Source organism: Pseudorca crassidens, chromosome 13 (genome assembly GCF_039906515.1).
Source record: "Pseudorca crassidens isolate mPseCra1 chromosome 13, mPseCra1.hap1, whole genome shotgun sequence".
NCBI lineage: Eukaryota > Metazoa > Chordata > Mammalia > Artiodactyla > Delphinidae > Pseudorca > Pseudorca crassidens.
The window spans coordinates 66,682,550-66,709,622 of record NC_090308.1 but is presented as its reverse complement, the minus strand read 5'-3'; the positions used below and the strand labels follow the sequence as shown (position 1 = coordinate 66,709,622).

At 40.1% G+C, this 27,073-nt stretch overlaps 2 protein-coding genes across 2 annotated transcripts in view; both read right to left on the bottom strand.

Annotated features, from left to right (window-relative positions):
* GABRR2 (gamma-aminobutyric acid type A receptor subunit rho2) overlaps positions 1 to 10,102 on the bottom strand; it is a 50,401-nt gene extending 40,299 nt beyond the window's left edge. Inside the window, exon 1 of the mRNA XM_067702584.1 lies at positions 9,983 to 10,102. The gene's annotated coding sequence lies outside the window, so the exon portion shown is untranslated. The remainder of the gene's footprint in view (positions 1 to 9,982) is intronic.
* On the bottom strand, positions 725 to 26,848 carry UBE2J1 (ubiquitin conjugating enzyme E2 J1). Its single transcript, XM_067702590.1, has 8 exons — positions 26,529 to 26,848; positions 18,235 to 18,308; positions 16,701 to 16,832; positions 14,460 to 14,544; positions 14,072 to 14,177; positions 11,334 to 11,463; positions 9,983 to 10,102; positions 725 to 3,667 (listed from the first exon to the last, which is right to left on the bottom strand). Exons 1-8 carry the CDS (start codon positions 26,557 to 26,559, stop codon positions 3,389 to 3,391), a joined length of 957 nt encoding a protein of 318 aa, XP_067558691.1. The 5' UTR covers positions 26,560 to 26,848; the 3' UTR covers positions 725 to 3,388.
* Positions 26,849 to 27,073: the final 225 nt, after the last annotated feature.

Genomic DNA, 27,073 nt, shown 5'->3' with positions numbered 1-27,073 from the left:
TTGTTAGAGATAATTGCACTAGTTGAGAGATGATGGCTAATTAGGGCAGTGGCAGTGAGCATGAAGAGAAGTGGAAAAATGCAAGAGAATATTCAAGGAGGTACGATGAACAGGAGATAAGACCAAATGACATAAAGAACTCAAAAGCAGGTATGAATAAAGTCACTGGTTTTATTGAGCAGCTCAAACTAGTTCTGAAGGCAACTTTTAAAGAGGCACTGCAAATAGCTTTGGAGCAATTACAGCCTCCCACAATGCCTGTTAAGAGTACACTTTTTTTTTGGCTGCACCGCACAGCTTGCAGGATCTTAGTTCCCTGACCAGGGATTGAACCCAGGCGCTGGGCAGTGAAAGCGCAGAGTCCTAACCACTGAACCTCCAGGGAATTCCCAGAGTACACATGTTAACGTACACATTTTTCTTTGTTAAAACTCAGGTTCACTAAATGCATTCACCTTTCATATACTTCTTTGCAAGTAATAAAACAATATAAGTTTTTCAGTACTTCAGCCTAGGTTTCTGAACAACGACGTCCAATTGTGTGAGGTCTGCCTGTTTACTGATTCTGCTCTATAAGAATGGGAGGTCTCGAAGGACCAGAAAGTTTATTCACAGCCCAAAAGAACAAAACGATTTCTTACTCTCCTGAAATAGGAAATTTTATGTTTTCATAGTCAAAATAATAAACAATTTTTGAAGGTTTTTTAAAAAAAGTAGTTGAGAATTTTGATGAAATTTATTTATTTCAGTAGAATAAAACTATAAGCAGCATGAAAATATAAAGTGCTACATAAAAGCCCCACGATACATAAAATCTGAAAGGTTTCATTGGTTTAAACAGTTGCAGGTGAAACAGACATTATTTATCTTTTCAAGCATATGCTATTTTAACCACCTTGATATGTGCTATGTCGGTCAAAGGAAAAGCCATGAGTTACCTAAATCTGAGGGTTGAAGGAGTCCTAGGCCTTTACCTACCAGATCACACGTCTGGTTTTGGCCTTATGCTGTCAATAAGGGGTTAAACTGGGGCTTTAAAAATAATAGTTTTCTGAAGAGGCCCTTTATTGGGATGTAAGAATGGCTCCAAAGGCCAGTTTTGTTCATTAACCCCACAATGGGGGCCAGATCAACAACTTAAGGAGTTTCAGGTAGCAATATGAGCTGAAAGGGAAGAAGCAAAAGATATGCCACTTTCAGATACGTGTATCAGGTACTTAAAAAAAAACAAACAAAAAAAAACAGCACAAAGAAGGAGATGGCCTGGCTGTTGATGGGTGAAAGAAGAGAGGCAACTCAGATAGAGGAAGATCTGTAGAACATGAAATCTTCTTGGCTTAATCAGTTTTAAAGTATAGACACACCACGGAAACATGCAACGAGATCACATAGATCGAGGCTGGCTCAGTGTGATGGAGAGGAAGATTGTTCCTAGCACACGATTAACCTCAGGATAGGCTGAGAGAATGCGGATTTCCTTCTTCTCAGGTGATAACATTACCTGGTCTTCCCCCGTGAGTCAGTGACCTCTTGCTAGGAGACCACTGACCACTGAACCAATATTTCTAATATTTTACATTCCAAACCAAGACTTCAGAATGTACTTTCTCATGGCAATAAAGGTATAAAATGGTAACCTATAATTTTCCTGACATACGAGGTCTTCATAAAGTCCTTGGGCCTTTTAGACTTTACCAACTTCAGCTGTAGATATAAGAGAAACAATCTGTAAACACTTTAAAAATGCCAATTTATTAAAATTTAAGAAAACTGTGTATTATATAGTAGTATACAATACGTTCTTATTTTAGATGCAGACATAACTGGCTATAAGATGAAAACAAATTGTGTCTGATAGTTCATAGAACCAAAATCCTATCAGAGCAGGAGTAAAAATTAAATTTGCCTTTAAAATCATTTTACAAATTGTTTCTATCTTGTCCATAATTTCAGTTAGTTAAAGCTACATAAGGACTTTATAAATACCATTCCCCTAAGTATTCAAGATACATTATGGACTAATGGATTTTGTCTAATGTGGCCTTGTCTAGAACCTAAACATGATTTACAACACTGAGTTGTAAAAAAACAAACAAAAAAAAACAATTAACTTACAAATGCACTTTTAGAGCATAACCTATTTGAAAGCTGGGGACTGCCTGTATTTAAAAATTAAATCTTCATTAACAATACCCTCAAGAGTGCCCTCAACGCTGCTCTTGAACATGCTGAAGGTAACATTTTTCTGTGATTATATGTTCTCACCAGGCATTATTTATGATGATAAAATTATCTACTAGAGTCTGTGGAGCTAGCTAGCACTAAGTTATATACTGATTTATTGATCAATATATCAATAAACATATGGATATATATTGATATATTGATTTTGCACTGAAAATTATCTCTTGGGCTTTGATTAGGTGGGCAGTTCTAATTTCTATCACTGTTACATGGGCCCTGAGCTTTTATATTAAAATGGTACATGAAATATCTCAATATTATGATATTCCTGGAATAATTAAATTTATAGTGATTATAAAGCTAGGCATATAATACAACTCAAAAGATATACAATTCAAAGTACAGCAAACATTCCAATCTTAAGATCCTCCCCTTTAACTTGTGGAAGAAAATCAAGCAGTTTCCTGGCTTGGATCCTTCCTTCCTTAAATCAAAGCTCTACGGAGGGTTGTTTTCCTTCTTTCTTTTAAAATCTTGTGTGTGAACTGGAGAGAAGGGGATAACAGCATATCAAAGTGGTTACAAAGCATTATTCCCTCTTCAAGTAACATCCAATAATAATGATGTAATCTCATTTCCTCAGAAATGTTTGACCAAAATAGTTTACTTTCACCGAAGAATGTTTAGGACACAACGTCAGTCACAGAATGGGCAATTCCAGTATGTCTCATGTGAATACATTTTAAGCAAGCTATTTGAGGAGTTTTATTTTCCCTTTTTTTTCAACTCTTATCCCTATATCATTCTACATTAAGTAGAAACAGAGTACTCAATAAATGGTATTGAGTAACTAGTAATACTCATTGGAACTTAAAATACCATTTTTTATCCAAAAAGTTTAAAGGGCTATACAGAAAAGTATCACAAATTTACATAAAGAGAAGCTGAGGCATGAGAAACAACAATAAGTTATTTCCCTATAAAGCAGGTCATACAGAGAGACAAGGGACTTTGACTTCCAGTCCCTTATACTAAGCAGGACACAGTCTGAATGTCTAGCTCTATTTATACTGAATTATAAGGATCAAAAAAGGAATGAAGGGTAAATACAAAATAATCTTTTTGTAAACAATTCTTAGATTATACCCAATGCAGAATGTTTAATGAAGTAGATGAGTCACAGCTCTTAAGACACGAAACAATATTATAACTCAAAGTCAAATATGTACTCATTGGCCAGATATATCCGTCGGAATATAAGAGCTGCCAATGCCAAAGTCAAGATGACGATCAGTACAGCAGATCCGCCATGATCAGTGTGGTGGTCTCTTGGCGGCCGGCCCTGGCTCACAGCTGGTGAAGCAGACGACCTTCTCTGACCCTGCTGCCGGGCCCGGCGCTGTCGAGGGCTCATGGAGGTATCCTCAGCTACAGGTTGGGCAGGTTGTTGAAGGGACGCTGCTAAGGTGTTCTGGACTCCACACTATGAAATTTTAACACATTTTGTTTGAAACTGGCAAAGAACACTTGTATACGTACATACAGGCTCTTCAACAGCACGAGGAATCTCCGAGCGCTAAATATGACTAAGGGCAAAACTACCAAGAATTCTCTGAATGCTGAGATTGGTACTTCACCCCCCGGAATAAGCCAGCAACACAATTTATTCTGAGTGCTCACCAGGTAGAGGAGGGATTTACCAGCAACAAATAAGACAAGGACAGAGTTTGCCCATATTCTCCATAGATCGCTTTGTACTCTCCTCCAGCAGCAATTCAAACAGTATCTGCTAGGCATCTGGGTACCTCCCTTCTTTCAGGAGAGTCAAGGAGGGAAGCAATTTGATTCCCACTTCTACATAAAAATTTGCTATATTCTAAAGGGCAACTCGCAACAGTGTTCTTCCCCCAGTGTTATCTTATTACATCAACAATCACAGAACATAGGAAATAATTTCAAACCATATGTTCTTCATAATAATATTGTTATAAAAAATAGATGTGGTTTTCAAACCAGGCTTATCATTTCTCACAATCCCTGTCAACTGAATTGAACACAAGTCTAGAAGAACTGTTTACTGTGTGTTTGAACTGTGTTATTCTATGAACGTAAGGCATGAACTCTTGTCAAGAGTGCCCTGGGTATGTGCTGAGAAACACGTGGAGGTGGTTAGGGGAGACTCAGTGTATCCCCCTGGAAAGCACTGGATGTCAACTGCTTTCCATCGTTTCAATGAACGCTTGGTCAAAGCATAAACACAATGTGGTACCCAGTGATTCAAAATCGTCAATGTGTTCTATAGACAAGAAAGCTCTACAAAATATGAATTCCACTTTATTTATATAGATACCTTAACTCTACCTCTAATAACCCAACAGTCTTTCTTATATTGAAAACAACTTTATGCTGATTATAATAGTGTCAAGACACATTCTTTCAAATAAAAAATAAGAATGTATGTTTTATTCAGAATAACTTTTTAAATTGAGTAATTACAAAAAAAGTATTGAACGAAAATACTTTTCATGATAGAAATTTTCAATATTTAGGAAAAAAAGGAATCTAATAATGTAATTCAAATACCTTTTTTTTTTAAAGGTAAGAGAATGAGCTTTGTCCTGGCAACAACTGTAAACATAGGGAAAAACTGCTGATCTAAGTTACCTGCAGAAGAAATTACATTTTAATTCTGACAGCACCCCAACATTAAAAGATTTAAATAATCTGAGTTTCTAAAAACTATCCTTTGGAAGCACTCACATGTAGTGACCCATAACCCAGAGGCAGAAAGGAACTATCCACTCTGAGTTAAAACTAAAAGTGCCGATGCTGAGTTAGAGGGGCATGAACTTGGACTTCCATACTCCAGGGCTCAGGAGCTAGGTGCTCACTGAAGAGCAGATACACAAAGCTGTTACATTTTATGATGTCTAATGTTGCCGCACTGTGTCATGTAATGACTTATTACAACATTCCGCGGGAAATCTCCCATTCTTCCAGCCATTCAGCCAAGCAGACAGAAGTGCCTGATAGAGCAAAAGTACTCAGGGCTTACAGGGAAATGGGTTCTTAAGGAAAATAAAAGAACAAGCTGGTAGTATCAATTCAGAAACTAGCATAAGAGACTGACTCATCCTAAAGCTTTGATTTTATACATGTTGTTTTTTCCATTAGTTTGAGGGGAGAACACTATCCTGCCCATATACCTGACTAAAACAGCGAGTCTTATCATTACTAGGCTGGCTTCGCCACTTCATAGATGTGTGACCCTAAGCAAGTCATTTAACCTAAGACTCAGCTCCCTCTCCTGTACAAGGATACGATCCAGTTCAGTAGGTGAGAAGATTAAACAGGATAATGATATAAAGTGCTTAGGATACACAATTGCTTATTAAATGTTAGTCATTATTAATATTACTATCAATATATCCCTTTGAAGGCTCCAGATTTAGGTAACAAAAAAAGTCATGACTTTATTTAGGACTGCTTTTCAGAACTTTATTTAGGGCTGCTTTTCAGAACTTTATTAGTATGATTATTTGGAGTTGAAGGACTAATTGGACTAAATTTTGGTGGTTCACATTGAACTGCAGATGGAGAATCAAGTGGGCCTTAGCATTTTCAAAATGCCAGAGGTTTGGTGGTAGGACTTTTAAATCTCTGCTGTTTGCCTAAACTTGTTCAAACACACATATCACAGAATGAAGACTTAAGTCATAATAGTTTCCATTTCCTTCATTAAGATGAAGTGATATTTCTGGGAACGTGAAAGTATGTGATGTTTATATTTAATTAAATTACATTTAAATATATATAAAAAAATCACAGTCACAGGTAAGTCCCTTGTTATATATAAAAGCTTTTCTATAGTAACCTAGAATAGCATCTGGGAGGGAGTTTTGTGTTTGCTTTTTAACAAAAAATGAAATGGCTTATTCAGAACCTCAATCCCTGGGAAGAAGAAAAATGTCTGATAGACTGGAAAAACATAAATCGACCATCAGTATTGTTCCCATTTCTACATAGCTAAAAAATCTGCATCAAATAAACAGATGGCCTGATGTTATCTGCTGTATTTAGACTTTGGGCAATCTCTCGCCCCCTCAAGGCTAAAAAAACATACCTTATCTGGGATTTGATGTATAACATCTCAGTGAATTTATATTACACTTGCATGTAAAGCAGCTATCCCCAGCCAAAATGAGGTTTCAGTTACTTCCACAGTGATCAAATTATATAATCACACTCTGAGATAATCTGTATGTAAATGTAGTTAGGAGCTAAATTTGCAACTGTATGCAATTTTATTGTCTTAACCAGAATTGGTATCAATTACCTATACCTACGAAAAAGAGTTCTGCTTTATGTACTTTAAAATCTAAATGGGTGGTGATCATTTTGCAATGTATAGAAATATCAAATCACGATGCTGTGCACCAAACTAACGTAGTGTTGTAGGTAAGTTAAACTTCCAAAACAAACAAACTCATAGAAAAAGAGATCCGACTTGGGGTTACCGGAGACATGGGCCTGGGGGTAGGGGAAATGGATGAAGGTACAAATTCCCAGTTACAAGATAAATAAGTACTAGGGATGTCATGTACAATACCATTAATAGAATGAGCACTGCTCTTTGTTATGCATGAAAGTTGTTAAGAGAGGAAATCCTAAGAGTTCTCATCACAAGGAAGAAATATTTTTTTCTTTTTTCATTTATTTTGTATCTCTGAGATATTGGATGTTCACTAAACTTATTGTGGTAATCATTTCATGGTGTAAGTCAGATCACTATGCTGTACACCTTTAAACTTATACAGTGCTGTATGTCAATTATATTGCAATAAAACTGGAAGAAAAAATGAGAAAAAAAATCAAAATGGAAAAGACTACTACAATAACAAAACTATTGTTTGTGCAATCGAAGTTTTTACTAAACTTCTTGACTTCTTTATCTGTATTCCTAGTATTTTTTTAGTATTTTTTTTAAAGTGCCAATCCTAAGATTCATTTATTCAACCAACAAATACCGATTGACCATCTACTATATACAAGGCACTATGCCAAGCACTAGGGATATCGTGCAGTAGAAAGACAGCCCTGATCCTCAAGGAGCCTACATTCTGGGAAGGGAGATAGACAATAAATAACTAATTATAAAATAAATTACAACTGGAATAAGTATAATTGGAATATGCAACAGGAGACTTGACATAGATTTAAAATAGACTAAAGACAGATTTAAATACATCACAAGTATTAGGAGACTGTACTTATAGGTGAAAAATGATTACTACCCTCCTCCTGTCTGTAATAGGATGGTTCTATTTAAAAAAAAACTATTTATGATATAAAAAAAAATTAGAGGGCTTCCCTGGTGGCGCAGTGGTTAAGAATCCGCCTGCCAATGCAGAGGACACGGGTTCGAGCCCTGGTCCAGGAAGATCCCACATGCCGCAGAGCAACTAAGCCCGTGTGCCACAACTACTAAGCCTGCGCTCTAGAGCCTGCAAGCCACAACTACTAAGCCTACGTGCCACAACTACTGAAGCCTGCATGCCTAGAGCCTGTGCTCCACAGCAAGAGAAGCCACTGCAATGAGAAGCCCTCACACCGAAACGACGAGTAGCCCCCGCTTGCCGCAACAGAGTAGCCCCCGCTCGCCGCAACTAGAGAAAGCCCACGCACAGCAACGGAAGACCCAACGCAGCCAATAAATAAATAATGATTAGAATTCTAAAGGTGAAAAGTAATCTGAATTTTTTTTTTTTTTGCGGTACGCGGGCCTCTCACTGTCGTGGCCTCTCCCGTCGCGGAGCACAGGCTCCGGACGCGCAGGCTCAGCGGCCATGGCTCACGGGCCCAGCCGCTCCGCGGCATGTGGGATCCTCCCAGACCGGGGCACGAACCCGCACCCCCTGCATCGGCAGGCAGACTCTCAACCACTGCGCCACCAGGGAAGCCCTGAATTTTTTAAAAATACTGCAAGCTAAAACATTTACTGACTAAAATTAATTCACTATATCTCTCTGTAATTCATGAAATTACATAGGCAACACAAAAATGATTTAACTCTTAGCATGCACTTTTTTCTTATACTTCCATCTCCAGTCCCCCAAAAACTTCCTTTAGAGCACCCTCTCCCCTGCTTTCTCCAATCCACTTCTTTCTGCCCATCTCACTCTCTGAATGGGAGAAGATCACTCAGTCCCACTTTATAATAAGTATTCCTGAGTAAAAGGAAAATCTGTATTTGCCCAGCTTCTATTTCAATTTTCCTGACCCTTTAAAATCCTCTATAAACTGGACAGGGGGGAAAGATGTGGCTACTCAACCAAACAATCTGTTACGAAAAACAGTTCCTCTCTTATATATAGGAAGGAGGGACTTCCCTGGTGGTGCAGTGGTTAAGAATCCGCCTGCCAACACAGGGGACACGGGTTCGAGCCCTGCTCCAGGAAGATCCCACATGCTGCAGAGCAACTACGTCCATGCGCCACAACTACTGAGCCCGCGCTCTAGAGCCCGTGAACCACAACTACTGAGCCCGTGTGCCACAACTACTGAAGCCCACATGCCTAGAGTCCGTGCTCCACAACAAGAGAAACCCGTACACCGCAAGGAAGAGTAGTGTCTGCTCACCACAACTAGAGAAAGCCCATGCACAGCAATGAAGACCCAATGCAGCCAAAAATAAATAAATAAATTTATTAAAAAATTTAAAAAAAGAAAGGAAAGTCAGTGTTTTCCCCCATAATCTTAATTATTTAGCAACAGTCCAGTCACAGTTTCTTAATCACTCTCTCCAACGACCAAAGCCCGCTAATGTTTAGACAATAGGTCAGGGCACAACTAATAAGACCCACAGCATCCGTGGAATCTTTCATTCAATAATTATTTATTAGACACTTACTATGTACAAGGGAGCACCATCCAACAGAACTTTCTGAGATGATAATGTTCCGTATCTATGCTGTCTAAGACAGTAGCCACTAGCCACATGTGGCTCTTGAATACTTGAAATGTAGCCAGTGTGACTAAGGAACTGAATTTTTAATTTAGTTTCATTCTGAATAAGGTAAATACAAATTTAGATAGTCACATGTGGCTAGTGGCTACTGTACTGGACAGAGATGGTCTAAGGCAAATCTTTGACTCCAGGCCTTTAAGTCACTGCCTTAATGCCTTTAAGTCAGTGCCTTAATGCGGCTTAACAAACCTTCCAGAGATAGAGTGTCTATTTAGAAAGCAGCTAATGTATGCATATTTTGTTTCATTCAGAGTCTAGCACTATATTGAAACTAACTTTTCAGGAAAGTCATAGAATTCTGGAAGGACAATAGGACCTAAAATTTGTTTAGTCCAGCCCCATTTAACAAAAAAGAAGGCTCAGAAGATATGAATAACTTGCTTAAGATACTATAATTCGGGCTTCCCTGGTGGCGCAGTGGTTGAGAGTCCGCCTGCCAATGCAGGGGACATGGGTTCGTGCCCCGGTCCGGGAAGATCCACATGCCGCGGAGCGGCTGGGCCCGTGAGCCATGGCCGCTGAGCCTGCGCGTCCGGAGCCTGTTGCTCCGCAACGGGAGAGGCCACAACAGTGAGAGGCCCGCGTACCGCAAAAAACAACAACAACAAAAAAAAACAAGATACTATAATTCACTAGAGGGAGAGCTAGGCTAGAACCCAACTGTTAGGAGGACCAAAATATTCAGATATTTCATCTAGATATCGCCTCTTCTACTGCAAATAATGACAGTGGTATAGATATAGATATAGATATAAAAGACAAGAGCCATACCGATGTACTTGCTGTAGCACCCTGGAATGTTGTAGGTATATCATCCTGTAAATCGTTTAGTGAAAAAGAGTGGTTTAAGTCCGACTCAGTGATAGTCTTTCCAGATGAATTGACTTCTGCCTATAAAAAAAAGATACACCCAAGAGCAGTGTCACAAGAGGAGATGTACAGAATAACCCACAACCTACTAAGTCCTCTCCTGGATTTATTTTAATTAGTACTTTAATATCAACTAGTCAGTTAAGCTCTGAGCATTCATTCGTGTCCAATACTGTGCTAGATATTTTAGGAAGAGTAGATAATACCTATTCTCAAGGAGCCGTTACTTGGTGAGGAACAAAACTAACACTTCTGGTTCACGATCCACTCCAAAAAGCTCTAAAAACTAGAGTTTTTTGTAGTTTTCAGGCAAAGTCTGACATGTGAGGCTATTAACAGTCTCGATCCCACATTACTGTAAATATTCCCAGGTTTGCTGATGAGATATTAATAGATTTGATTATGGGGTGCTGCCCTAGATCCCACTATGGATGTTAGTATAGGTTTAATATTTCTAAAATCTGAAATTCTGATGTACAAAAGACATCTGGCCCTAAGATTTTCAGAGAAGTAATGTTAAGCACAATAGGAATCCTCAGAAGGAAGAAAATAACCAACATTTATTAACCACCTCCTCTTCCAGGCACCGCAGTAAAACAGAAGGGAAAATTTCTCCCAAGAACTGGACACGGGAGGATATACAAGATGTAGAGAGGGGAGAAAAGGGAGGAGGCAGCATGTTGCTTAAGGCAGGTTGACTTTTTTTGATGGAGCTAAAAATTAAATTCCAGAAGGAATTATATGCAGAGCAAAAGGATGAGAGACATGTCAAAATATTAATAACAGCTATTTCTTGGGGATGGGATTATGCATGATTGTTATTTTCTTCTTATAGTTTATCTATATTTTCTATAATAATAGTTTAAAATTTATTAAGCACCAGAGACAGTTCTAAATGCAATACATTTAAATGAGCATTAACTCAATTCTCGTAAGAATCCTACAAGTACCATTATTATTCACAGATGAGAAAAAGGTACAATGTAAGTAATATGCCTGATGTCCTACTAACAATAAGCAGCAAAGCTGAGATTTGAACCCTGGCACAGTATACCAGAGTCTAGGTTTTAACCATTACTATGCTATAATAATAATGCTGCTTCTGTGAATATATATTATTAGTTTTATAATGAGAAAAAATTATTTGTAAAAATCTCAGTGAGACAGAACTACATTGCTTTACTTTCTGTCCAAAAGTTGGCAATAAACAAAAGGGCTACAGAATTAGAATTTATTTACAAATTTAGAGTACCTTGAAACTGATTTGTCTAGCCAGTTCCTTGGCTTCTTGGTCAGCCTGACTTGAATCGCTTCCAGATTTTAAAGGCAACAGGACATCCTTCATGGCAAAGCCACATCCCTCACAACAGAAATCTTGTGATCTGGTAAGAAGTAATTTTTTGATGGGTATAAATCAAATACTTGAAAGTTAATCCAAGACAGTCAAATACTGAATGATTAAATTTAAAAGATCACTCAACAATTCCGTATCACACTCATCTACGTGCATATTAGACAATTTTGGCAATAATTATAGTTCTGAGACAAATACACAAGTTAAACTGTTTTTTAAAAAAACCCATGTCAATTATACCTCAATTTTAACAATCTGAAATTTAAAAACAACACAAACTAGGGCTTAGATTTCATTTTTTTTCCTAACATACTGCCTAAATAAAGTAAGCTTTAGATCTGTAAGACAAAACATATAAATTGTTTAACTACACTGTCCTCAAGATCACACGTAACAAGCCTATGTTAAGTCTATGTAAAAAGTTCATTTTAAAGCTCAAATCGGGAATTCCCTGGCAGTCCAGTGGTTAAGACTTGGCACTTTCACTGCTGTGGGCCCGGGTTTGATCCCTGGTAGGGGAACTAAGATCCCACAAGCCGTGCGGTGCAACCAAATAAAAACAAATTTTTTTTAATAAAATAAAATAGAATTTACAGACATTTCCAAGGAAAAACTCACAAACCCTACTCATCAAAATAGTAGTACAACTTGAAAGATCAGAGAACTTGTGGAAAATCCAGACACTGAAATTCATCATTCATTATAATAAGTAGAGGCTCAAAATAAGCCTGCTAACTAGACTATTTCCTAATATTAATTTGTTTCTGTATGTTTTTATTTTCTTCTTTGTATGACTGGAAGTAAATGTGTATAATATGCACAAATATATATTGTTACATTGCTGAACTTTTAAAAAAACTACTTTGTCCTACTTCTAGTTCAACAAAATAAGAGTCTTAGATCTTGAAGAATATACTATTTATAACTTCATGTAGACAAAATATATGTAAAAGTTGTGTTAATTTAGTGTTTTTTTGGGTTTTTTTGCGGTACGCAGGCCTCTCACTGTTGTGGCCTCTCCCGTTGCGGAGCACAGGCTCCGGACGCGCAGGCTCAGCAGCCATGGCTCACGGGCCCAGCCGCTGCGCGGCATGTGGGATCTTCCTGGACCGGGGCACGAACCCGTGTCCCCTGCATCGGCAGGCAGACTCTCAACCACTGTGCCACCAGGGAAGCCCTAATTTAGTGTTTATTGATGAATGTTTTTTGTTTCAATAGAAGTAGCATTGCTGTCCATATCCTTTGAGAATCAGTTGTATCCAAATTATTTACCTTAAAATGTGTTCACTTTTAACTGAGAAGTCAGATGAAGTTTAAAGGAGAAAGTTTATTTTTAATATATTACTATTAGTTTATCCACAAGGACAGTATGCTACCATGGTTGAATGCAAAATCATGTTTTAGAAAGCCTGTATCACAGACTAAGAACCTAGAATATATAGAGTGAGACGTCTAAACAAAAAGTTTTTTGGTTTTTTTTTTTACCTTGTACATGAAATGAACTGGATGGAAGTATCAAGATAGAAAGTCGACATAGGAAATCAAAACAAATGCTATGTACTCCAAGTACATATTATAGTTTGTGAATAGTAGCTGCAAGGTATATACCAAACTTGGGAATAAGGTTTAAAAAGAAAAGTTGCTGATAAAACAGGGAGTCTATCAAATCTTCCCGAGGCTAAAGTCTATCTGATTTAACAAACATCTATGGAGGGCCAATTCTGGGCTGTGCTAGGGTAAGATATACTATAATTTAATTAACATAGTAGGTCTGAAAGGTGGTAGGCAGCAAAGTCCAAAACAGGACAATGATCAAAATCAAGAATTAGGGCTTCCCTGGTGGCGCGGTGGTTGGGAGTCCGCCTGCCAATGCAGGGGACGTGGGTTCGTGCCCCAGTCCGGGAGGATCCCACATGACGTGGAGGATCCCACATGCCGCGGAGCGGCTGGGCCCGTGCGCCATGGCCACTGAGCCTGCGCATCCGGAGCCTGTGCTCCACAACAGGAGAGGCCACAACAGTGAGAGGCCTGCGTACCGCAAAAAAAAAAAAAAAAATCAAGAATTAGTTTTAGCACTACTCAAAGGAGAGGCTACTCTGAATCTAATGACTAATCTGGGTTATACAGACAGAATGTACTTGAAAAAAACCAAGAAGGCAATACCACTGGGAAACTACAACTTGATAAAGAAAATCTTTGCTTTATTCCAGATCATTTAATGAGCACTTGCTATGTGGCAGACGCTACAGATACAAAGATGATAAAATGGATTCCCTCCCTGCCTTCAAGGAGTTTTTAAACTTTTTTGGAAAGCTACATACATATCATTACTCTGGCTCTTTTCCATCTGTAAAACTGCCCAAGTGGAGATAAATGACCAGTACTATCTTCTAGAAGGTATCGCTCATTGTAGGTTGATATTATCAACTACTTTTTAAAACTAGATAGCATGAAACGAATTCTTTAGAGTCTGGTCGCCCCTGGGGAAATTGATACAACTGAATTTCTGAAATAGCAAAACTAAGACTAGATCCTGTAGAACCAAGGTGAGTCACAAAGAGACAGAGCCTATCTCCTAGTAGCCATTATCCAGAACAGTATTCAGATCGTAACAAATAAGGAAATGCAAAACTTACTTTTTCGCAAGGGTTCTTCTTTCCTCAGGTGTGTAATCTAGAGAACCTATGGCTCCCTCTCCTTTTGTTGGCATAAACCCAATGATGGCTAATAATGCTGTTCTTACTGAAATAAAAAGTAAACGTCAATCTAAGTTGCTCTGTAAAAGGAACTGGGTTTACTCTGGAAAGAGAAAAAGAAAAGACTCATAGGGTTTCACTGAAGAGGTACAAGTAGGGGATTGTATTAAAATGACGCAAAAATCTAGACAAGGAAAATAATTTTATTATTTATTCAATAATATCAAATTATTTATCCAAAACAGCTTCAACCTCAGGAGAGTATTATACATTATTATTATGAATTGACTAAAGTTATATAAGATTTATATTCGCTTTAAATACTCACTACTCCATGAAGGCTGCCAAGTTTCAGGATGATGTCCCGAGATGCTCAAACAGATTTTCTTGCCTACTTCAAATCGTCCATTAGCCTTAGGAATAAATAAGGTATTTTAAAAGTTATACATGTGTGTGTTTAATGTTTTATACTTTAAAGTATAAATATATTTTATACATAAAGAACTTTTAAAGATAATTTTTTAGAGAATTTTAAAAGGATGGAACCTCCAAGGGGATACAGATTTTTGTCCTCTTACAGATACTCCACAAATATTTGCTGGATTCCGAATGAAAAATAAAAGCTGTTTTTAGAAGTTGTAGCAGCTTTGTGAAACTGAGTTGCACAAGTGACATCTAAATAACTGACATATAAAGATGTCCTGATATCCTCCTCTGTGCCTAGTATGGTGCTAGACTCTGGGAAGGATCTAAAAGAGAAGAAAGTAGATACTGGGGAGGAAGGCTCTGAGATGGGAGTGATTCTCAGAAGGATGATGCAATTTCATACAGGAACACAGAAGTGAAAGACGAGAGAGAATGATTTCAGTTTTGTCTTGGCAGAAGAGCTACTGATGATGTTCGGCAGGCAGGCAGAAATACAGACATGCTGGCATCAGAAGAAGAGAATACATTTCTGGTACCTGACTTTCACAGAGGTGATCGTTGAAAACATTTCATAGAAATAAGAGAAAACAGCTGTAGTCTGAACTCGTAGACTATCCATACTGAGGGGAAGGATAGGAAAAAGAGGCATGAAGTTAGAATTTAAGTTCCACGTGGGCAGAGAATGTGACTTATTCTTTGCCACACCCACAGGGTGCATGACACGTGTTTAATAAATATTTGTTGAATGAAGGCTGGAGAAGACTTTTCAAAGAGAGGAAGTGAATCAGAAAGAGTAAGTACTGAAAACCAGTACACATGACGATATCATCGGTGAACAGCTGCTGCCCCACTGGCCCCCACGAGTTTCCCCACGCACCAGCCCTCCCTTCAGACCACCTGGCTCTCCCCACGATCTAGCAACTAAAAGAAGGGAAGGGGCCCTCCAGGGCCTCCTGCTCCAGCCCTACTGCCAGCATTAACAATTCTCAACAACATCTAGTGTTTAGTAAGCAGCTTCTATGTGCCAGGAACTTTATGTGTGATTATATTTACCATACACATTCCTTTTGAGAAATGAGAAAACTGAATTTCAAAGAGATTATGTAACCTGCCCGTGGTGTAATGGAAACCGCACTGGCCAGAATCCAGGCCTATTGGCTCTTAAACTAATGCTCTTTCCACTACACCAAACACTATAGGTAAAAGCAACATTAATTTGGTGATAATGAATATCTTTTCTTTTACCATTTGCTAACCCCATGTGTATCAGATGTTTAACTTAAACTTAGATGGAATAGGATGAAGACTGAGAAGAGGTGGTGAGATTTCTCAAACCGGTCTCTGAGACTGGTGTCTTAAGCCTGTTTAAACAGGGTGCTATGTGTGGGAACCAGAACACAACAGGCTAAACTAGAGTTAGCATGCCTTGAAGGTTATCAGAAGAGAAAAATAAGACTGCAGCTTAAAGTGGCAGCAGAGATATGGGAAGGTTTTTGTGTTTTATTTTTGCTTCTTTCAAGGTTAGGGGATAATTAAACACACATAAACGAAAGGAAATGAAGGAAGAAAAGCTTAACACTTAAGAGAGGAATTTACTGATGGAATACCGTCCCAAGAAACCAAAGAGAAAACTGGATCAACAGCTTTCCTTTACATGGAGATAAAATATGTGAAGATGGAGAGAAATTCTAAGATATAAATAAATAGTAATAACATAGCTAACATTTATTGAGGACTGTGTCAGTTCTTATTCTAAGAGCTGCACGTAAAGATGAGGAAACTCAAGAACAAAGCATAAGAAACGTGAGAAACTGAAGGAGATAACGTGATTAAGAGGTACAATAACAGTAACTACCCTTTATTGAGTACTTACCATGTGCCAGCCTAGCACTTTGCATACATTAATTCACTGAATCCTAACAACCACACTATGGCAATTAGTATCATGAGTACTTCTCAGATGCTTCAACTTCCTAGGAATTTTTTTCCAGAAAAAAATACAGTCCAAGGTCTGGTCTCCAAAAGCAAAGTTATAATAATAATGGTCCACTTTATTTCTTAATGAAAATGAGTATGCATACACACTTTACAGCCACCAGGAAGAGTTACACCAGAAGCATTCCAAAAAGTCAAGAATTCTTACCGTTAGGAGAATAATGCTTGGTGGTTTCATGGGATACTCTGGTGGCAGTACTATTCGTCCATGATAAACTCCTCCATCAAAATCTGAATCTGGGGGCCCTCTAACTGTGAAGTGCCACTCAAAAAGGTTATCCTGGACAAAAACAACAACCAACAAGGAATCAAGAACATTAAAAAGTTGGATTTTTTTTATCAGTGAGTATTAGAAACATGGGTGCGAAAAATTAACGTTTTATAATACTGCTAGAACAGTTTCTAATGCACACAATGTCTCAAGTACAAAAGTTATAAATAAAAGCTATTAAATCCAGTTTTCATGTCCCATAAGAGCTAAAATGTTTTTAAACAAATGCATTTTAAAACATCTGAGCGTTGTTATATATTCATAAATAAGATTATAGATTTACATATTTCCTATTACTTTAGCTCCATTTATTTTCTCTGAAAATCTCTTCTGGAGCCCTGAAGTTTTAATCTGGACTAATTGCTTTCTTGACACATTCCAAAATTTGTCACTTGAGGGTCTTCTAGGTTTACTGGAATCTCAATCTTCCTCTGTATTTATTTGTTGTTGTTTGTTTTTTTGGTTTTTGCATTATTTTGATGTGGTTTACTGTCAACTATGTGCCTCTGAAAGGAACACAAGGAAGAAAGTTTGTGTTCAGGTATGTCTGAAAAGATATTTATTTTGAGTTCATGCCTGATTGTTTTCTGGATGGAGATCTAATTAATTAATTAGTTAAAAAATCATTTGATCTAAAAAAAGATTATAGACTTAATTAAACTGTAAATTAATCCTTATATCCTAATTAGTGATAATTATTATTTATATAATCAAATAATTTACTATAAATTTAGATTGTTTTAGCAAACCTTTAAAAATTATCCCTCACAGATGCCTAAAAGCTCTTCAGTAAGTGGTCAGTAATATTAACACATAGGCTGTTAACATCATCTTACAGTTAACCACGTACTTCATAGTTTGCAAAATGCTTGCACATATTATCACATCTTATTCTCACTATTACCATGAAAACCAGATTGGGCACATTTAAATACCCTCCTTTCACAGATGGGAAGACTGAAGAGAGGTAGAGATGTTCGTACAAAAAGCCCAGACTAGCTGTAGAGACCCCTCAAGGGGCTAAGTCTTCCACCTGTAGAGTCTGGAGTTCTTTCCACTTTCCCTCCTGAGGGAAGACCTAAAATTAATTTAGTATCTGAGGCCCACTTTATAGAGACCAGAAATCTGCTTCTTCTAAAATGTCTGATTCTGAATGGCTAATAGAAATACTCAGTGTACACCTGAAACTAACACATTGTAAATTAACTATACTTCAATTTTTTTTAATGGTTAAAAAAAAGTAAAAAAAAAAACCCAAAAAACTCAGGAACTATAGGGAATAAAATATATCAATAAAGCATATCAAACACATTTGTAATGACTCAAAGCAATGAAAAAATAATTTTAAGAAACTTATTTAAAATATTAAAGTATTAAAATACATATGTAGAAGACAGAGATAGAAACTAACCTCTAAAGGCTGTGCATGATAATGATCTGTTGGATCTTTCAATTCTGCTGCTTCTTTCATTAAACGTTTAACGGCTAAAATAAAATTCACAAGATAGAGACATTTACAATTTACTTTTCTAAGTGATTAGCACAGATTTACAAACCTAATGAAGAAGTTCCTACTTCAACAAAAAATGTGTAGAGGACTTGTTCAACAGAGCATATCATTTAATTATGGGATAATAGTAATAATGGTGGGGAGGAAATGGTAGCTAGGCACTAGAAGAGTTACACGTTAAATTATATATAGGGAAGTCTCATAAAGTCACTATTTTTATTTAGTAAGTACTTATATATACTTCCTATAGGGTAGCACTCAAATATTAATTCATGTAATCCTCAAAACAACTCTATGAGATAGGTGCGATTTTTAACCCCATTTTCCAGATGAAGAAACTGAGACATGGAGAAATTATATAACACGTCCAAGGTCACACAGCTGATAAATGACAGAGCTAGGATTCCAACACAGGCAGTCCAACTCTACCTTGTTAAAATATTTAACAAAAACGTGGCCTCTGGAACTTATGCTCATGAACAGTAAACCCCTATATCCTCAACCTCGTGGGACTTTCTACCCACTATCTTGCATTAACTTAATGGCATTGTCCCCAGAGGTCAATGAATCTCTATAGCCCTAGCTGAATTCCTTTTTGAAATGATTCTTCGGCTTAATTAAAACCTCCAATCCACTGACGCCATAACATTCTTCACCCCACCTATACCTATATTCACTTCCCTCTTCATCCACACTTTTGGCTCTTAGGAGTTCCTCTTTCATGTTCCCCTGACAAAATTTAATTCTAACTGAGCCAACTCAACCATCTTCTTTTTCTTTTTAATATTTATTTTATTTATGGCTTGTTTTTTTTTTGTCTGTGTCGGGTCTTAGTGGCCACACACAGGCTCTTCGTTGTGGCGCACGGGCTCCAGGGCACGTGGGCTCTGTAGTTTGCCACGCGCAGACTCTCGTTGAGACGGAGCTCAGTAGATGTGGCCCACGGGCTTAGCTGCCCCACCGGCTGTGGCATCTTAGTTGCCCGACCAGGGATCAAACCCGTGTCCCCTGAATTGGAAGGAGGATTCTTTACCACTGCGCTACCAGGGAAGTCCCCCAACCATCTTTTTATCTGGAGTCTATACCCAAACAGCTGAGTATTACTGAAGGGGGTTTAAAAAGTCAGAGACGGGCACATTGATGCCATTATAGAGTTATTAACAACAATCTCCACTGGGACACAATGCCACCCTGTGTTCCTACATTTCTCCAGGAAGCCTCCACCCAACCCCCTCCAACTTGGACTATCTCACACCTATTTACTCTCAATTCTCTTCCGCCTCTTTCAGTTAATGGCACAGACTTTTAGCCCCGTGATCAATGACTATTAATAGCTTATGACAGTTTACAATCCTATGTGTATCTGTACCCTCTTTCCTCCCCTATTGGTTCACAAAGGTCAATCCTTTGATTCCAGCCCCCTCGCCCTCAAGCTTTAGGTGCTAAAAAAATGTCAGGATACTGGTGTAGGATGCAGGAGAGCAAAGCCACGGAAACACCAGATGGCCCAAGGCTCTACAAAACTCTGCTTGAGAACCAACGGACACAGTTCAATACATGCTATGAGAGAGGTGTGCACCAGGTGGGCACCTAACCTGAGAGCAGACAGAAGAGAAAAGGGGTCAGGTACTGACATCCAAAAGAAAGACAGTAGGAATTACCCAGCTCGGTATGAATAAGCAGAGGAAACAATAAAAGTAAATTTGTGGTGGCACAGGTTGGAACGTTACGGGTAGAGGTTAACTGAGAAGCAACTCTCACACACTACAACCAAACAGTTCGGTATGTGTCAGGACTTTTTGCATAAAATTTCATTTTAATCAAGGGTTCCTAAGCTGGAAAAAAACTCTAAAGTCACTACCCTATTCCATAACTATTAATATTCTTTTCCATCTCTGACGCAGAGAATTTGTTCATCTGATCAGCAAATATTCATTAAGTTCATACTAGATGCTATAGCTACAACCAAAATAAAATATAGCGTCTGTTATCAAGGAGCTTATAGGCTGGGGGGAGGAGTCAATACAAATCAGCATGATAAATGAATGCTATATTAGAAACACGCACATATATACTGAGACACGATCTCCCGCCAAGTTCCAGACACTAACTAGGCTTTGTTCAATTCTTCGCACACAGTTCACCTTCTCTCTACTTCAGACCTTCCTTCCTACATAGCAATTCCTCAGCTTGCACTGCTGTTCCTCCTCCCTTCCCCCACTTCATCATTGAGTCTGGCTCCCACCAGACCTTTATGAAATTTACTCAGGAAGGTCTCCCTGACACCTTCCTTTGTCCACTCTCAGAGGAGCGACTAGAGATTTCCATTTGGACAAATAAAAATCCTTGAGGAGTCCTGGCAGGAGAGTGGAGCGCAGGAATGCTCTCTAAGTTATTTCGTTTGGAAACCACTGCCCTGGATACTGGCTTGAGTCCCCTTGCTCTAAGTCCTCTTAACACCCTGTAATTTTTCTTTCATAAAGTTCATCTCACTTGTGATTAACACCTGTCCTTCCTGCTCAACAACATTTACTTCACTGCAGTCTCCTCAAGGCTTAGCACACAGTAAGCACTCAAATATTAGCTGAAATGAATTTTACTATCTTCCCCCCAACAAAACTCTTTCCAAGGATCTGATTAAAATGCAGTGGTTTTGGGGACTTTCCTGGAGATCCAGTGGTTAGGACTCCGTGCTTCCACTGCAGTGGGCACGGCTTCAGGGAGCTAAGATCCTGCAAGCCGCACAGCGTGGTCAAAAAAAAAAAAGCAGGGGGCTTCCCTGGTAGCGCAGTGGTTGAGAGTCCACCTGCCGATGCAGGGGACACGCGTTCGTGCCCCAGTCTGGGAGAATCCCACATGCCGCGGAGCAGCTGGGCCCGTGAGCCATGGCCGCTGAGCCTGCACGTCCGGAGCCTGTGCTCCGCAACGGGAGAGACCACAACAGTGAGAGGGCCGCGTACCGCAAAAAAAAAAAAAAAAAAAAAAAAAAAAAAAGCAGTGGTTCTCAAATTTATTTGATAATGAGATAAAATCCTTTGTTCAAAGAAAAGTTTAAGGAGAACCTCAATAGGTAAAACATAACAGCAGAGCCAGCATGGAAGGGCCTTCAGGCTATTTACCCCCATCCGCCCATTCTACCTAAGGGGCCCACGGAAAAAGAACTGAAAGCCCCTGTTTTAGAGCCGTGTAAAAATATCACTAAGAATATAATTAGATATAAATAAAATCATGGAAGTTGTTATGAAGTTAATTAGTTTAACTTGATTACTGCTGTCAGCAATCAAAGATGCCAGGAAGACTGTTTTTCCTTTATCCCTCATCAGCAGGCTGCAAAATGATTAAGCAGAAGAGGTCAGATTTTATGCCATTCCATAACATTACCACATTTTCTCTGCCTCTTCGTCACTCAGCTCCGTTCAACAGAGGAAAATAAACACCCAACGGATATTATGAGAGATGTATGAAAGGGTCGGAATTGCTACAGGAAAGAATTTAAAGGAACAATCATTGGCTCAACCACTACACAAGTTGATTTTATTAGTCCACGGGCCACACAGGCACATACCATGTGAGAGACAAAGTACAAAGCCAAACAGAACGTAAGATTATTCTAGTGTTTTTATAATCTATTTTTTCTGAAACAACATATACTATGAACACCTTTGTGAAAAAGAACGTGGACTCTGGAATTAGACCTGCATTAAAATTCTGGCTCTGGGGACTTCCCTGGTGGCACAGTGGTTAAGAATCCACCTGCCAATGCAGGGGACACAGGTTCAACTCCTGGTCTGGGAAGATCCCACATGCCGCAGTGCAACTAAGCCCGTGCGCCACAACTACTGAGCCTGTGCTCTAGAGCCCGCAAGCCACAACTACTGAGCCCGTGCTCTAGAGCCTGCAAGCCACAACTACTGAGCCCACGTGCCACAACTACCAAAGCCTGTGCACCTAGAGCCCGTGCTCCACAACAAGAGAAGCCACGACAATGAGAAGCCTGCGTGCTGCAACTAAAGAAAGCCCACACGTAGCAATGAAGACCCAATGCAGCCAAAAATAAATAAATAAATAAATTTAAAAAAATATGGCTCTGATATTTTGTAGCTCTAAATCCTTGAACAAGTCACTTATAATCTTATTCTGCCTCAATGTTCATATCTGTCAAATGAAAGTCAATAATTTTGTCACATAATTCTTTCCTTTTCACCCCTTCCTCTTCCCCAGGTCAGAAATGGACTGAGATTTAAGGCCCTCTCAATGATTCTCCCTGGTTCAAATCCAGGCCATAAGTATATGTAGTTGGCCACATGACATGGCTCCCTAGCTCCCCAAAAGAAATATCACTGCTATGGAATAGTCAAGATTCAAAGTACCACCTGGAAACTAGGGCTAGAGCATAGTCTGCCTCTCCTGATACTCCATCTCTTGCTACCACACGGATAGTGAGGAAACTTCTTCCACTCCAGCTCCTCTCTTATCTCTTTGCAAGGTTATCAGTGGAACTCTCCAACCATGGTAAGACAAGATGTGCCAGGAAAGAGAAGGAGGGTGGGGAGCGCCTGCATGCCTGCCCTCATTCTTCCTTTTCATGGAGGCCACATGATCACTCTGGATCCAAACTCTAGGCTCTAAGGGCCTCCCATTAGCGCTCTTCACATGCCCAGGTAGCTCACTGGGCTTTGAGACAAAGCTCCAGCTAAAGGGGTCTTTTACACGTCACTGTCTCTCATGCATCTGTCTCTCTTGGAAAGTATCAATGAATATCTTGATATCATCCATCTCCAGGTTATCGAGGATGTGAATCCAACGTCATGCTCCCCAACCACATCTTCCTGCTCTCATAGTGAAGGCACTTAAGCAAATACTTAAGGACTCATGTTTCTGCCCACAAAGACCCTGCAAAAGTATCCATTCAATTTAAATATCTGAGCCATGGAGATAGAAGAATGACTAAGACCTGCTTCTTGTCTTCAAAAAGCTTGTAGTGAGAGAGAAAGACATGAAAACAATTACAACACAAATATTGACCAAGTATGCACAAATATAGGGACTACCTTAGTCTGCCTATGGGAGCTGGACAAGGCAGAACCTTAAAGAAGCTTGAAGAATTAATAGGAAGTTCAAATGGATAAAAGGGAAGGCATTCCAAGCAGAGGTTCCAACAGGGACCAAGGCATATAGGTGAGAAGAGCTGCTCCATCTGGAGAATCACTCAGGCAAAATGGGTAGATGGTAAAAATGCAAAGGAGCACAGAAGTGATAGGAGACGAGGCTGGTGAGGAGGGCAAGCTAAACAGTTTACTTTGAACTTAATCCACAGCTATCAGGAAGCTACTGAAATGTTTTCAATTTGAGGAGTGACCTAATCAGTTTTTGTTTTGTTTTAATTGATCTGGTGACAACAGCGAAGGATTAGATATATGTGACTGTGTGTATTGGCACCTGCGTGAAAATGCATGCATTTGTGTGTGTTTCAGGGTAGAGCGTGGAGTAAAGGAGTAGACCAAGAGATCAAAGACGACGCCAGTGGATTTCTGGGTGGCTGTCAAACCCTGCGTTAGGAATATTAGGGTGAGGGGCAAGCTTGGGGGAGGAGAGAAAACTGATTAGTTTGGTTTTGGGTTTTTATACCTAGGAGAGATTTTTTTGGTCTGTGGGAAATTCGGGTAAAGATGTTAAATCACCAGTAAGTTCTATGTATCTACAGCCTAGGAGAAGGGTTTAAATTGGACATTAAAGCTTGAGAATGATTAGTGTGAAGGGGCAGTAGACATCTGGGCATGGATAGAATAACTGCTAGGTTTCTGATGGAGGTAGTAGGTGCCTTTACACCAATCTCTTATATGCCTGCCAATCACCTGCTGAACGCAACCCATAGGGCTCTTCCAAAGAAATCTGCCACAGGAGGTTCATTACACATATGTCTCCCTACTTCGTACTCTGATATCCTGCGACTTTGGCCAGAACGGACCCAAAAAGAGATCAGGGAGTCTGATGCAGAGGCAAGTACTGATACGCTAGCCAGAGGCTTATGAAGTGGTTCCACACAGAGCTCTGCACACAGCCAGAGGTCCATTCCAGAAAGATTGTAAAAAAATATGTTTTCCATTGTAAAGCAATTATACTCCAATAAAGATATTTAAAAAAATGTTTTCCCATCTATAAAATGAACAAATTTACTATCCATATGCTAACACACTGGCCTTTAACCAGTTATTTGTACTGTCTTAACTTAATTGCCCCATCCATACCTCTAAGACAGCTCCACATCAGATAGAGAGAAAAAGTGTTATATCTCTTACACTGTGCAGTGTTTTTAAACACTTCCTTTCACACATGCATTACCCTACGAAATGTTACAAGACAATAAAACAAAGGAAGGAAACATTTGCACTATGCCTCCTGAACTTATTCAATAAGTCCCATATCTCATCTAATTTACCTTTTCCATGAACTCTAAATAATCTGTACAATGACCAAAAAAGGTTTAAAAATTTTTTTTCATTTTTAGAACAGCAGCACTACCTTTGAGGAAATGAAACCAAAAAGAGGAAGCAATTTATTACACAGTAGAAACATGTCTACCCAAGTTCGGCCAGATGACAAGTAGGTCATATAGTATAGAAACATACAACATTCTGGAGAATTTTAAATGCTTACCACAATCTCAGGTATGATAACCTAACAAAACTGAGCAAGGTCCTCTGACAACAATCTTGGGACCTACCAATCCTCCATTCCAAATTGCACTATTGTACAATTGTACATTTTCATTATTCTCTGGACATCCCACTAAGTACCTCAGCTGTCTCAAGGAACTTGATACCATGTGACCAAGGAGTCACCCTACATTTTACCTACATAGTTTATTAAAGTCTAGCACAATCTTAACAATCTAGTCATTCTACCATCTAATCTTAAAACTAAGCTTTTCTTTCCCTCTTTCTCTTTGATCTCCTTTTTTTTTTTTTTTTTCCTGGTGTTCTTAGGAGATGGGCTGGGGGCAGGGATTGTGAATCCACTGAAATTGAATCCTATAAATGTATTTCTTGGAGAGCCCATGGCCTTTGCCAGATTTTTTTAAAAGTCTTTGCCTCCCCAAATGTTATGACCAATTCTGTAAACTTAGTTACCTAAGAACGTGTCTTAGCCTGACAGCACTCTGGTTAACAAAGCTCTGTTCAATCACTATCCTCAGGCTTTTCTGGATTCTTTGTACGTTTTTAAGTTATTTTAAAAAATCAAGGATCCACAATTAGCTCTTTCCACGAGCATGCTAATCTTGCTGATTCTTACTGAGAAACTGCTTCTTTGGAAGGAAAAAAAGAACTAGCAAGGGTTGGTCAAACCATCACTAACATCCTAGGATTATCATTTAGAGCTAAAGTGTGGAGCTTCTCCCTCCTAACAAATTTATCAAGGTACAGCTCAAATACCATTTATAGAACACAAAGATTCATTTCAAGCCTGTCTTAATCTGAGAGAGCCGCTTACTTTTCGTGCATCTTTATGATACATCAGAAAAGAATTTGAAGCTAGGATCGTTTGGCTGCTTCTGTGACTGAAGCACGGGCATTAAATACAGAAAGAGAAGTTTCTATGACTGAACATAGACATACATCATACTAGTCAGTATGGCAAAAATCATGGTTAGCTCTAAAGTACACGGCTCAACTAGTTTTCGTAGCTTTTTGGTTAACTGGTATGGTCCAGAACATTTCCTTTATGTCTGTAACTCTATTCGCCCCAAATGCTGCAAACAGAACGTTTAAACTAAATCCTCAAATGCGAGTGGGTCAAGCAGCTAATAAAAGTCCGGTGGCGGTGACGGAGAAGGGCTAACGACGGTGTTCAAGGCGCAGGTAGGGCGAGGGGCTGATGATCACTATTACCCAGAGCCATCACCTTTACACCTGTGCTCGGGGATGAGTTGATAACCCAGCTCTACGCGACGAAAATGAGGGCAGGGCAGTCGCGGTGCCGAGGGGAGTCCCCAGGTTTGGTGCCCGCTCGGCAGCCCTGCTGCGCGGCCTGCACCAGCCCGGCAGGCGGCGGGCTCGCGTAGAGCGCGAAACCGGGAGCGGGGCCGCGAGCGGCGGCCGACGCGAGGGGACGACGGCGCGGGGCCCTGGAGTACGGGGTCACTCCTCCCTCCCGCCCACAGTGCGGCACCGCGCCCAGCCTGCAGCCCCGCTCACCCGGACTCTTCAGGTTGTAGCGGGTCTCCATGGCGGGTCGCTGTCCCGGCTCCGGCCTCCCGGCTCGCCGCCGCCGATGCCGCCACCTCTCCGCGCCGCTGCCGCCCGGGTTTCAGCGCGGCTCGGACCGACCGGACCTGGCCCAGGAACCTCCGGGGACGCCGCCCAGCCCTGGCCAGGACTGCAGGCGGGGCGGGAAGGCACGGGCGAGGCGCGGGCTCCGCGGTAGCGCCGCCTCCTCCGCTGCTCCCCCGCCTCCCTGAGGGCTGGGCAGGCGCCGGCGCCGGCCCGGGTGTCGCTGAAGCGGGGGCCCGGGCTGGAGGTCAGCGTCCTCGTCTGGCCGCGGGTCCAACGCTGCCGCGGCTGCCCTGCCTGCGTCACCCGCCCTCTCCCCGGTTTTGTGAAGTTGTCCTGACGTGGCAGTCGCTTCGTGGCGGGAGGGCGGCGCGGCCGTGGGCCACTTCGCCGGCCCCGGGAAGCCCGCTCCGAGATCTGAAAGAGCGAGCAGCGCCCAGGTCGTCTTCCTCTCACCCAGGGCCGCCCGG

Bases quoted from the DNA above. Each gene is read 5' to 3' on its own strand.
- UBE2J1 (XM_067702590.1), bottom strand. From the start codon at position 26,559: ATGGAGACCCGCTACAACCTGAAGAGTCCGG. The intron at 14,545-16,700 runs GTAAGAATTCTT...TTTATTCCTAAG, and splicing joins CAAGCATTATTCTCCTAACG to GCTAATGGACGATTTGAAGT. The intron at 14,178-14,459 runs GTGAGTATTTAA...TTTTTATTTCAG, and splicing joins TTGGCAGCCTTCATGGAGTA to TAAGAACAGCATTATTAGCC.